This window comes from Lipotes vexillifer, unplaced genomic scaffold (assembly GCF_000442215.2).
Source record: "Lipotes vexillifer unplaced genomic scaffold, Lipotes_vexillifer_v1.1 scaffold149, whole genome shotgun sequence".
In the NCBI taxonomy this organism is placed as follows: Eukaryota; Metazoa; Chordata; class Mammalia; order Artiodactyla; family Lipotidae; genus Lipotes; species Lipotes vexillifer.
Window position 1 is genome coordinate 2,729,526 of NW_006779962.1, and position 13,192 is coordinate 2,742,717.

General features: G+C 51.9%; 1 protein-coding gene across 2 annotated transcripts in view; it reads left to right on the forward strand.

The window, feature by feature from the left end:
• Nucleotides 1-13,192, forward strand: part of MED27 (mediator complex subunit 27) — a 211,311-nt gene that overhangs the window by 189,052 nt on the left and 9,067 nt on the right. For both annotated transcript variants that reach the window (XM_007453114.1, XM_007453115.1), the window contains one exon: nt 2,058-2,099. In XM_007453114.1, coding sequence (XP_007453176.1) covers nt 2,058-2,099 — 42 coding nt within the window. The remainder of the gene's footprint in view (nt 1-2,057; nt 2,100-13,192) is intronic.

Genomic DNA, 13,192 nt, shown 5'->3' on the forward strand with positions numbered 1-13,192 from the left:
TGTAGGGAATTAACTTCATATGTTTGTTTTGAGGTTTCCTTCCGAGTTATCTGGAGGTAACATGTCACTTTTTCCCCTGCAAATTGCTAACCTGTCAAAATAAAAATCTAATGCCTTAAGATTTTTAAAATTCTTAACTCCATCAATTGGCCTAAGTGGGGGGGCAGTGACTAAAAATTGACACCATTCTTCTGGAGAGCAGTTTGGCCAGAGTAGGAGAGGAGTCAAGTGGGGGCTTTTGTGGAAATCCAGGAAGAAGATGGTCCAGCAGTGGGGATGTGGGGGGAGGTAGACAGATTCAAGTAAATGTTCAATCACAGTTCCTCCGCTATCGTTCCTGGACTTGGATCCGCTAAACTTATCCTCTCCAGCAGGAGCCCTGCCGAGTCCAGGGGGGCATCCTCAGCGCCACCCAGATTCCTCCACTTATGAACAGGAAGAAGCCAGGAGAACTGCACGCATGCCTGTTCGCAGCCCAACCTTTCATTGCCAAGGGCGGTTTTCAGAAAGCCCTCAGAACGGAAACAGAACCCCGAACTGTTCCACGTCGGGCGCAGCGCTTCCCTTCCAGTCTTCCTAGAGGAGTCTTCCCATCTGACAGGTCCCCATGCTCGCAGAAGCTTGAGAGTCATCACACAGCACACAGGCTTAAGTAGCCGTGTCTTGGCTTTCCACCTTGACCATTGGCCAACCCCAAAGGCAGGTTTCAAGAGGCCCATTGACCAGGGGTTTCAGTTTGCTCAGCTCTTGAACTCGTATATTAAAGTTGACTTGTTGGCAGCCTTGGGGCCTAGTGATGGCCACTCTTTTAATCTGCACTGTGTTGGGGGTAGTTCTATTTTTGCCATACTCCGTTTGTTCTAACCTCTTGAAACAGTGAGAAGGCACTGATTTGATTTCTCATACAACCTGTCAAGCCAGAGTGGTTTTGGTTAGACTGAGCCACGGATTACCCTGTGTAGGACTAAGTGTGGCCAGAGGAGGACTGGACTCTGAACGCTGCCTACATTTCATCTCAGACCTCTGTTTCCTTGACCGAGGGGTCCAGGGCTCCTGACCTGCAGCCATCACAGTGAACCTGCGGAGCGCTGTGAAAACAAACGAACAAATAAACATATTCTCGGGCCCACTCCAGACCTACTAATTCAGACATTCCAGGGGAGGGACCAAGGAATCTGTGTATTAAAAAACAAAATAAATTCCCCCAGGGGCTTCTGATGCCACCCAGGTTTGAGCACCACCAAGTGAGACCATCCGTAAGAAGTTTCTCCAGATTACCGTGGGCAATTGAATGTCTCCGAACCATTGTCTCATCATCTGGGAAGGAAGGTTGCTAATGGGACCAGCCACACAGGCTTGTTCTGGGGAGTGAGTGGGAGAGTGCGTGTGGAAGGACCAGTGCGTGCCTGGCGTGGAACAGGTGTTCAACAGCGGGGGGCTGTTTTCCTCCACGCATGCCTGTAACGTGCTAGGTCCTGTGCCAGGACAACGTAAACAAAAGAAGTAAAAGCTTCAGTTAGTTTTAAGAGCTGTGAAGATTTTTAATTTTTGAAGGGACAAAGAGAAGCAAGACAAAAGGTATGGGAATATTTTCGAGTAACTGGGAGATGCCTCTCTGACAAGGTGATGTTGGAGCCAAAGGAAGTGAAGGAGGAGCCATGGGAGGGTTTGTGGGAAAAGCAGTCCGGGTGAAGAGCACAGCAGGTGCAAAGGTCCTGAGGCAGGACTGACCTTGGCATGTTGGGTGACGCAGGAGAACTGTGGCAGGGGTCAAAGTTAGAGAAGTGAACGAGGGGCTCAGGTCATGGGGCTGTGGACGCAGCAAGTGCCTCAGGTTGACTTCTTATATCTCTTCGTATCGTCTTCTCAAATCACCACAGGTTGATAAAGAAGAAATTCAGGCTCAACATTTAGGATCCTTTCAACCCCAAGATTCTGTTTTTCTATAATCATGTTTTTTTTTTTTTTCCAAGCTTAATAACGGTAGTTACAGTGTCATTTCTTGGAGTCCAAAATTCTAAAATCGATGCTGATATTTTATCTCTTTCCCCCCCCAGCTTGATATATGGTCCAAATCCAGCTATCAAGTATTCCAGAAGGTAAGTTGCACTTTTTGTTTCTTCCTCAAGAGGCGCTAAGGGAAATATGAATACTTCGAGGTATAAACATTGGTCTTAAATCAGAGGCTTTTTAAAAAGTGAAGAGAGCCAGACACAAAAGGCTGCTCACTGTATGATTCCATTTATGTGATGTTCTGGAAAAGAAAACATTAGGGACAGAAATCATATCCGTGGTTGCCAGGGGTTAGGAGTGAGGGAAGGAGATTGTCCCCAAAGAGCTATAAGGGCACATGTTTGGGTGATGAAAATATTGTGTCTTAATTATGGTGATGACACAACTGTATGTTTCAAAACTCATGGAACGAACTGTATGCCCACAAAGGGCAAATTTTACTGTATATAAATTATACCTTTAAAAAAAAATCAGAGGCTTTTGAGTTGCTTCAGACTCAACCCACAGTTTTTAAATTCAGTTTCTCACAGCCCTGTAATCTACACGGGTGCCTTAAGGGTGAGGATGGGCTGAGGAATGTGGGCTGGCCCTACCCCACCCCCACTGTGTATTACAGTGGCATCTTTTTCAGCTGTCGGGCTTCCCCAAGAAATACTTTCTGGGAAATGTCAGAAAAAATGAAATGAGACCGGAGAAAGTCCATTTCCCAGCTCCCAGTGGTGGAAGGGTCCCTTCCCTGGCCCAGCTCAGTACTTCTGAAGGCCCTGAAGAGGCTTCTGAAGGCTTCTCCCATGGCTCTCAGGCCAGGTCCCCTGCAGGGCACCAGCCACTTTCTTCTGTGCTCTCCATCCTCTGTGTCCGCTTCCATCCAGCAGTGCAGATAGATAATAGAGTTTGTTGTAAATCCACTCATTGTCTCCTCACGTTCGACAGCAATTATTTATTGAGCCCCTTTTCCATGGGCAGGCACTATGCCAGGTGCTAGGAATACAGGGGAAACAAGACAAACAAGGAAGCAGAATCAATAAGAGAACTCCAGGTCATTACCGGGGGCTGTGGTCGAGGACAGGAGGGACCTCCTTCGCATCAGGGTGGTCTCAGGAGGCCTTTATGCAGCAAAGTTTAAACTGAGTCGGGAAGCAGGAGAAGGAGCCAGCCATGCGAAGGGCCACGGGAAGAGGGTCCCAGACAGTGGAAGCAGCAGCCCTGAAAGCTGCTGTGGAGGAGGGACTTGCACGGTCCAGCACCGCTGGGACCCGTGTGATGGGAGCAGGCAGAGGGCAGCGGGGAAGGCACGCGAGGCAGGGCCGGGCCAGCAGGTGCCTTTAGGTCCCGGTGCAGAATTTGGATTTTACTGTCAATTCAGTGAGAAGCCAGTGGAGGGATTAGTGTGGAGGAAGGATGTGATTTTGAAAGCTGAGCCTGAGTTATCCCCACTTGAGTAAAAACTGTGTCCACGGTGTGCCGGGTAGCTTAGCATAGGGTGGTAGGTTTTTTGCAGTTGAGGTGAAATTCATATAACATAACCATTTTAAAGTGAACAATTCCATAGCTCTTAGACTTTCACATTGTTGTGCAGCCACCACCTCTATCCAGTTCCAAAACATTGTCATCACCCAAAAGGAAACGCCATCCGCATTAAGCAGTGAGCATTGGGCTTTTGTATCTAAGGAGCATAATGGACCAGCCCTCTATTGGTGTCTAATGTGCCTCAATTCGCGCTGCTCCCTGGACCCCTTTACAGTGAAAGGGGGAAGCAAAGGACAGATGTCCAGGGCTGGGGAGCGGTCTGAGGCGTAACACCACACATTTAGGGAGCCTACGTAAGCATGAAAATGTCATGATCTTATCACAGCTAAATGCAGTGTGCCACCCTGGATTAGATTCTGAACCAGAAAGAACATATTAATGGAAAAACCGGTGAAATCCAAATAAAGTGTGGACTTGGGTCAATAGTAGGTAACCAACACTGGTTTCTTAGTTGTGATGAACGTACCCGATAATGAAAGATGCTAACAGTGGGGCAACCAGGTGAGGGGTATATGGGAACTATGTGTACCATGTTTGCAACTTTTCTGTAAATCTGAAACTAATCCAAAACTTAAAATTCATTTCAAAAAGAGAATCATAGTGTTGGCTCTTCTGACAGCCGCAGTCCTTCACCCAGCTGAGCTACCTCGATGCAGAAAGGAAAAAACAGCCTCCCTCCCTGGGCCATAGCCTAAGGGAAAGAAGTACATAGTCACAGGCTTCCCTGGTGGTGCAGTAGTTGGGAGTGTGCCTGCCAGTGCACGGGAGACGGGTTCGAGCCCTGGTCCAGGAAGATCCCACATGCCGCGGAGCAACTAAGCCCGTGTGGCGCAACTACTGAGGCTGCACTCTAGAGCTTGCATGCCACAACTACTGAGCCCACGAGCCACAACTACTGAAGGCTGCGCTCCGCAGCAAGAGAAGCCACCACAAGGAGAAGCCCTCGCACCGCAACGAAGAGTAGCCCCCGCTCGCTGCAACTAGAGAAAGTCCGCACGCAGCAATGAAGACCCAACGCGGCCCACCCCCCACCAAAAAAAAAGTGCGTAGTCACGTGTGGGCTTTAGTGTAGGCAACGACGTTTTAACCTTGGCCTTCTTATCTAGGTGACCATACCCAAGGCCTTTACCTGTTCAACTTGCATAAAGCCTCGGCCTTAGTTGCTAACTTTGTCCCTGCTGACAGCTCTTTATTTTCCCCCAGCAGCTGTGGCTGAAAAGCGTTCTGAGGAGAAAGAGCACTGCTCGTATCTGCATCTTGTTTCGCTTTCCCAGTGAAGAACATTAACACAGTTTTGGTTTGTTTTTTTTTTAACCTGGTTTATCTTAGTGTCCCCTGTGGTATTTCAGTGAGTTACCTTCTGGCTCCACGAAAAGCGGGCAACGACTTCAGGGGCCCCGAGCATCACAGACCCATAACCTGGGATTTTAACAATGTCCAATTTCCATTCAGATACCCTTTATGCGGGAGGGCCTTGCCCAGGCTTGCCTTGGCAAATACAGTTTTTAATGTTCTGTGTAGTATTAAGTATTTTTGAATGCAAGCAGAAAGTTTATTAGGAAGTTGTAAAATGCGTGAAACACAGATTCGGTGAAGCATAGACTTGGAGAGAAAGTGCTATATTTTTATTCTACCACCCCTAAAAATAACCTGCCAGGCACGCTTTATATTTGTTTAAAAGTACAAACGCACAGTGCAGCAGTGTTTCAAATTTGATATTGGTTAGTTGGGGAGATGTAGGAGCCCCCGCCAATTCCCTCCTCGTAGTTTATGTAACATGTCTGAAGCAGTTAAAATGGGTGAGTTTGTAGAGATGGGAGTTTTATGTCAGCTGGTGAATGGCACGTTATCCGTTATTTATGCAGAGCTCTTTCTGAGGTTCCTTTATCATCCCTCCCCTCACCTATTTCTTAACTCAATGGACTTGACCTCTGAGACTGACCTGTGCTAGATTAAAGAACCATGATTTGGAGAGAGGAGCTAGCGCTTTCTGATGAGAACAAAAAGCAGATAACGTGGAGGTTCTTTTCCTTCTTTCGGGGCAGGTAAGAACGAGTGGATTAGAGTCCGTGCTCGTCCCTACTGAAACATTGTCCATTTGCTGTCAAATTAAGGAATGTATTGGAAAATAATGTAGTACAGAATTCGGTTTAATCCTCTGTCAGTAAAGCTTTCCAGCTAATCATCATTGCCTCGCAGGGGCTTGGGATCTTGTTCTTGCGGGAGATGTTGGTAAAGAAGCTGAGGAACGTGGGGCGTTGGAATCACGATGGGGGGTGACCTCACTGGGCTTATTTCATTGTGTTAGTTTCAGGCCATTGTTGTGGGTCAGAGGGCCGCCCTCCCTATTCCACAGCCAGACTGAAAGCAAAGCTGGCACCGCCGTGTTCCTTGCAGATTCTGAAAGCCTGGTCCAGTTGACGGGATGATGTTTAACATTTCAAACTCAAAATGCCAAAAGAAAAGATTAGGTGGCAACATTTCCAAACTCTGCTTTTTAGCATCAGCTTTTGCTTAGAATTCTATTTTCTTCCTGTCCACCCACTTAAATTTGAGGTGTCCTGATTGATGTTGCTTGTAGCATTTCCCAGAAAGACACTGCTTGAGATCACAGTGGTAAACGTTCCCTTCTGCCCGTCATCAACCTGCTTACACCCATCCAAGTAACCCGGCGGGGGGAGGCTCAGTTGTCAACCTGATCCAGAAAGACTCAACCTGGAACAGGAGTAGAAGTGATTGGGGAAGTGCAAGGTCAAGGAGGATCCTTGGTCACCGATAAGAGGTCATTTCTTGGGCAGGAAACAGTTCCCGAGTGTCCTAACCGTGTGGGTAGACGCCGGAACTGTGCCCCAACCCCAGCTCTGAGGTGGGGACACTAGCTACCACCGTGGCTCTGTGAGCAGCGCTGGGGCAGCTGTCTCCCTGCATTGCTCTGCTGTAGGTAGGGCCCCAGCGCTTCCTTTCCTTGGCGCTCATTATGCGGTTGCAGTTGCTGTGTGTTGTGTGTGTTTTCCTGCCCACAAGTAGCGGCGGCGGCCGCCGCAGAGAGAGGCCTGATGGGAAGGCGGGAAGCCCCCCCCAGGTCTTTCCCTCAAGGTGACAAAGCCGGGGGTGGGAGGGGACACTGCCTCGCAGAGCCAAGCCAAGCTTACACTTGCCTTTTTATTTCTGGAAAATAGCATCAGGCGGTGAGAGAATGGAAACGCGCACCTGTCAGATCCTCCTCGGGCTGTGCCTGGCTCCCCAGGTTAAAGACAAGCACTCGAGGTCCCGTGTCAGATCCTACCACATGAAGCTAAACGCGACCTGCCTTTTGTCTGTGACGGGGGCTGTCAGCAAGCCCTTTCCCTCTTCCTCATTAGCCCCCTTCCCCGGCGGTGGAGGGCTGGGGACAGCTGGCCGTGGAGCCGCGGCTGCCGACAGGCTCCCATCATTTACCACGGTGTCCAGGAGGCTCTCTGCACTCGGTCCTAGGGCAAAGGAGCTTTTTATAGCCAGCAAGCCTCCCGCAGAGCAGATTCAGAGAATGGAACTTCGGAGTAGGGGGCACCGTCTGAAAGGGCAGAATCACAAAGAGCCGGGAACGGTTTCAAGCGTGTTCGTATTTTTCTGACATTTAAGCTCTGCAGGGGCGCTCGCTGTTTTGATCTTTAACCTCCTAACTTCAAAACAGTGGGCATTTTCATCCAGTAACTTAGGAAGAGCGAGAGCAGCTCTGCAGCTACTTTTACTGCGTTAAATCTTGGCAGGGAGGCCAAAGAAAGAGCTGGAGTGTGTGTGCAGCCCCAGGTGGGCAGGTGGGGACGAGAGAGATGGTGTCGGAGGAACTGGCACCTGAGTCGCAGCTCTTTCACTTGGAGGCAAAGCACAAAAGTCGTAGCCGCAGATGTCCGGTTCTTCGTCCACAGTCATTATTCTAGAGGCAGCAGAGGCAAAAGTAACCCTTTCAGTCCCGTGCGGAGCTTAGCCGTGGAAGGTGAGGGGTGATGTTCTGAGCAGGCCACCACTCCGTCTTCATTCCTGTGTTCGCTCATTCATTCATTTTTTCACTCCCTCATTCATGCTTCGATACAGACACTGGCCTCTGTGGGACAGACTTTATCAAGCGGCCACCCGGTGCTTGTCAATAGACAAGATTGCGTGAGCCCTAGAGGGACCAATTCTCTGAAATGTTGGAGACACTGAGTACCTGGCTTAAATTGAGTGCCTGCGCAAATAGTATATGGCAGACCTAACTTGTTACCCGTTCCAAGCCCCGGGAAGGGGAGCTGTCCCCACGTGGCTGAGTGTCTGTACCTGCTCTAGCGTCGCACGTCACCAGAGGGACTCAGTCAACAGGCGTTCAGTTCTTCTCAATCTCATGCTCTAGAACATCTCAAATTTCTTCCTCCCAGCTCACTTCCATTTCCTTCCAGAAGCCCCTCTTCCAACAGCACGGATAAGGCCCCGGAGGAGGCTGTGGTTGTGGTGAGAGCCCGAAGGCAGCGGGCCACATCTCTGTCCTTGCCCTTGGCGGGCGCCCTGCCCAGGTGAGGCGGTCGGCAGAGGCCCCCGCACCTAGAGGGGACCCCTCAGCCTCCAAAAGGGGGTCTCATGTTGTAGGAGGGCCCTTTGCTTTTTCTGGATCCCGTTGCTCTCGTGGTCCCCTTTTCTCTCAAATGCTGTCCAACTTCCTCCAAGAGGAGAGATTGCATACGATGGACCGAATATGGTGGCCTTGGCGTCCTGTTTCTGTGTGTTCTGTCGCTGCCTCACACGTGTGTCTTGGCAGCCCCAATCAGAAAGCCGAGGGAGCAACTTTGACCGGTGGCAGGGCCGGGGGGCAGCTTCACGAAGGAAGAGAGGTTCCCGTCCGTGGTCTCAGTGAGTGGCGGGGCGGCGTGTGCACGGGTGGCAACTCTGCAGGAGCCAAGCATTGGGCTGTTGACAAGCTTCGGGACAGGAGAGGCGACGGACAGTTCCAGGGTTATCCCAGAGGGCAGCCCCTTCCTAACCTGAGAGCCGGACCACACTGACCGGGCTGGGTCCGCAGAAGGAAGAGGGGAGGGGACGTTGTGAAGGGTTAGCCCAGGTCCCTGGGAGCTGAGAAGGGCGGGGGGGTCACTCCACTCACGCTGCAGCTCAACAGCCTTTATCACCACCTTGTCTCCTAAGGGTCGTGTTTGAATATTTACAAGCTTCGAGACCCGGGGTAGATTTGATCACTTGTTTTCCCCTTATGATACCCCAGCACCTTCCCTCTGCAGGGCTCCCTCTACCGCTGCTGAGGGTGGTGATGACCAAGAGCCTCACGCCCCAGTTTGACGGTGAGAGTGGAGCCGGAACGCCCACTCGCCGGCCGCTGGAAGCGGTCTGTGGTTCTCTGCCATTAGGGAGGCGCAGAGCACTTGCCTTCATCTTGCAGCTTCTTTCTTCCTGAGGGGTTGCCCGAGACTCATGTGCCCCGGGTCAGAACCCAGCAGCCGCTTCTGGGAAGCCCGGCCTCCTGCCCTCTCGGGCCCCTTCCCACCACCCCACAGGCCGCCCGCCGCTGAGGGCCCCTTCCTGGCAGCATGTCTGTCTGCCCCCCCGTGAGACCCAGCCCCCTCCCTTCCCCCGTCCTGGCCGGCCTCCTGTCACGTTCACCCCAGTGAGCGGTCTGGCAGTGGCTGGGAGCTGGGCTGTCCCGTGTTCAGACCCCAGCTGACCACTGCTCTCGGTGTGGCCTCACTTGCCTCAGTTCCCTCATCTGTAAACAGAGATCATAAGAGTACCTGCCTCACGGAATTGGCACCCCACATTAACACCTGGGAGAGGCACATCTGCCTCTGGAGGATCCACCCAGTCTGCTCTCAAGGGTCCTGGGAGTTGAGGGGCTTCCCTTTGGGGCTTCAGTGGCATCTTGGCTGGGACTTTGAAGAGGGTCGGGTTGGAACCCCTCACACCAAACAGAAACTCCTTTATGGAGGCCCTGTTCTGTGCCACAGGCCACGTTCTACACTTTACAGACGAGATATCATCCTTCTCAGACAGAGCTGGATCTCAAAGCTGTGACAAGGGGCTTGAAGCAGGATGGAGCAGCAGTGTCTGTCTCCCCCTCCCCAGTTCCAACCCAGACAGCCCTGCCCCTGGTCTCATCCCTAGCGGCACTGCCAGGCTCCGGTGGACAGTTTTAAGCCCTTCAGAGCCCATGCAAATGACTCCTTCATCAGCAGAGAAGGAAGTATTGATCCTGTCTAAGTAAATCCCTAGTCCCCCTGGACCGTGAGGCTTCCTCCTTGGGCCTCTCAGCCTGCCGAACCCGTGGCACACAAATCCAGGGTACAGATTAGAGACTCCAGCTGCATAATAAAAACTAAAGCCCCATGCTTCCGCTCTCCTAGACTTTTTTCCCAGTTTTAGAAGCCAGTCTCTGCACTGCTCCCCATTGCCCCCAGCACTTTCAGGACTGGCTTCATAGCCTTCAATTTTGAAATAATCATGGTTCCTCTTTTTATGAAATGAGTACTTCTGGGGCTGTTTTAAATATTCTTCATAAAACCAGTGCTCATCCTTGGAGCAGCATTGCTGGCAGGGTTGCTGTCTCTTTAAACATTTAACACACTAGGTTCACATCTTTGACTCCCAGACCCACAAAGAATTTTCTCCTTTGGAGAGATTCCTAGTGTCCCTCTCGTCAAGGGTGGGTCTGTCTTTGGCAAAACCCGGAGTAGAGACCCCAAACTCTTGGATTAATCTCCTTGTATAGCATTAAAGCATATCCAGCAGATGAAAGTTTATTTATATTTCTTTGACTTGCAGGACCAGCATGTGTGCGACTAAGTAACAAATGTTTGGCTTTGCTGCCTGTTAGTTTGCGCTCCAGAGTCTCTTTGAAACCCACTGAGATGGGAAGAGGTTCCCAAGAATAGTGCTGTGCTGATCGTCTCCCTGGTTCTGAGCTCTTGGTAACTGGCCCAGAAATTGAGGACCCCGTGACATCACATCAGGGCAGCAGGTGGAGGGGGGCAGGAACCTGGTGCCCCTGCCCGCTGCTGGGATCAGCGTGTCCTTTTTAAAAGAAAAAAGGGCTTTCACTTGACGCTGGTTGGCCTGAGGGCGGAGCTCGGCACTGAGGTACCCTCGGGGGGTGTGCAGTCAGGCCCTGCAGTGGCGTCCACTGAAAACCTAGACCTTGAGGCGCCCAGTGATCGCAGCCTCGTGCTCTTTTACCAAGGGTCAGCGGGGCGAGTGATGCAGCCAGGGTAACCCAGATAATTAGTGATGAACCCAGGACTGTACCCCGGCCTCCCGACGGCTCCGGGTCTTCTTTCCCTTTTGTTCACGTTAATACAGGCCAGAGAGAAGCTCCTCTTCATAGTGTGTGGAAGCAGGTATTGACTGGAGGAAAGCCAGATCTGGGTCTCTACCAGACTTCTCTTCTAAATAAGCAACTTCTAAACACTTGTGCTTAACTTTTCCTATTTACTAATCTTGCGGGACATACTTTTAATAGGCAGAGGCCCCAGCTCTCCTAGCTCAGCCGGGGAGGGCTTGGGCTTCGTGGGCTGCGTGCTGGCAGGTGAGATAATGTACTCAGTACCGTTAGTCCGTTGCATTGGGAAGAGCGCCACCTAGCTGCTGGAGCCAGTGTCCAGGCTCAGCTCCCACCCCCGCGCTGTGTGGCTGCAGTCCTGCCCCCTGGTGGTGGGAAGTGGGTAGAGACCTGCAGCGGCCCGTTCACCTGTGTTTCCCCAACACTGCTGACATCAGAATCCCCCGGGGGAGCTTTTTAACAGCACAGGTCCTGGCCCCGAGCCTAGACAGCCTTCCAGAAGCTGGGGGGTGGTGCCCAGCAGCCCGCCTCCACAGTCTGTACGCCTCACCTCTGCTGCACTGCAAGCTCTCCCCTCCAGCCTGGAAGCCCGCACAGAGTCAGGACGATGCCTACAACCTTAGTGGACTCAGGAATCCCCGAGGACAGTCCCTGGGCCACCAAGAAATACAACACATTGTTGCTTTTTAAAAGAGGAAACTGCTGGGGGATGATAATATATTAGGAGAGTTTTGGTCCCATCCCTGCGTCTCACTGATCCTTGCTGTGTACCACCACTCTGCTTTGTTCTTCCCTTGTGGATAAGGAACAGAGTCTGTCTGGCCGCCATAAAACCCAGGCTCTGAGGGGCTGACCCTCAGCAGAAAATAGTCTTGCGGGACTTGAAGCCGTTCTCTTTGCCCTCACAGCTCAAGGAGGGCACAGGTGGGAGGAAGAGTGGGCTCCGTATGCCAAAGCCATCGCTACAACAGCGGGATTTCCCCCTTTTCTTAGCACACCGCCCCGCTTAGGCTGTACTGTGGGTTTTCCTTGAGTAATATGCCTGCCCACCTGACTTAACACTGCCGGCTTTCATTAGTCCTGTTTCCCCCCGTCATTCTGCAAGGCAGGGAGACTCATTCAGTCTTGAGATCTTCCTGAGGGTCCTGTGTCGGGATTTGTTCGGGGTAGGTGCTGGGTTCAGGGTACGTGGTTGAGTAAGATGGGCAGAAGCTTTTGGTAGTGAGGCAGAGGGACAGCTGTGTGCGTGGTAAGAGCTGAGGTGTAAGCGAACGGCCTTGGGACTGAGTCCCACCTCTACCCTAAGAGTCTTGGGGTCCGTTCCCTAGTAGGGAGGAGATGGCCTCTCGTGCCACCTTTCCACACACTCCCACAGCGTCTGTCCCCCGAAGGCCTAGGGCCCTGCTCTGCTGCTTGGCTTGGGCAGGTCACTTAACCTCCCTGTGACTTCTCTCCCTCACTTGGAGTGGAAGTTGTCTTCCATTTGTAGTGCCATCACAAGGTTATGGGGATGGTGAGGAAAAGATAGGATGACTCCCATTTGGCGGGTGTTTGCCATTTGTCAAGCACTGTTCAAGCACTTTCCCTGCACTGACCCATTTAATCGTTGTCCAAGGTCACCCGGCTCTTAAGTGACTGCAAATCTGTGCAGTCTGGCCCCAAAGCCCAGGCTCCTCACTGGGCCGCGTGGTGTAGACCAGCCCTCGCTCAGAGCTGGTGCTCAGTAGACGTCGACTTGGAAACCTGCCGTTAGTGCAGGCGGTTCCACTTAGGGTTCAGCTAAAATAACTCCTGATCTCCGAAGGACCCTCTAGACGTCAGAAGCTCTTTGCACACAGTATGGTCCAGGAGTTTGGGGAGACTTGTTTCGACTGGAGTGTCCTCCTTCAGTGTGTTGACTGGCAGCTGTTCCGAGGTCTCTTGAAAGATTCCTTTCTCCCTTTCTGAGCTGGGCTCCCCATCAGTTTGGGTGCCGGAAGACCTTCTTTCTCTGCCTGTTAGAGCCTGGGGGAGAGGGAATTTCAGTAAAGCCCTGGTTGGTGGAGGAGAAAACTGAAAGTAAGGTTCATAAAGCAAAGTGGGTGTGTTGGCAGCAGTAGAAATGCCGCCCTACTTTAAGTAAATAAATCACCTGCAGTCCAGCTTTGGGACGGGGTTGAGGGGGAGGAGGTGCCCACCCCAGACTAAGCCAGAGCATCTGCAGTTTTTCTTTGCCTTGAGACGAAACGGGACGTTTCTTGGCGAAGTCCCCAGTGTCTGCACACTCCTTGGAGTCGCTCTGTTTTTCTGCGCGCGTCCTCCTCCCGCCCTTGCTGATTTCAGCACAGTCTCCGCCCCCGGCCCCCCCCCCCCCCC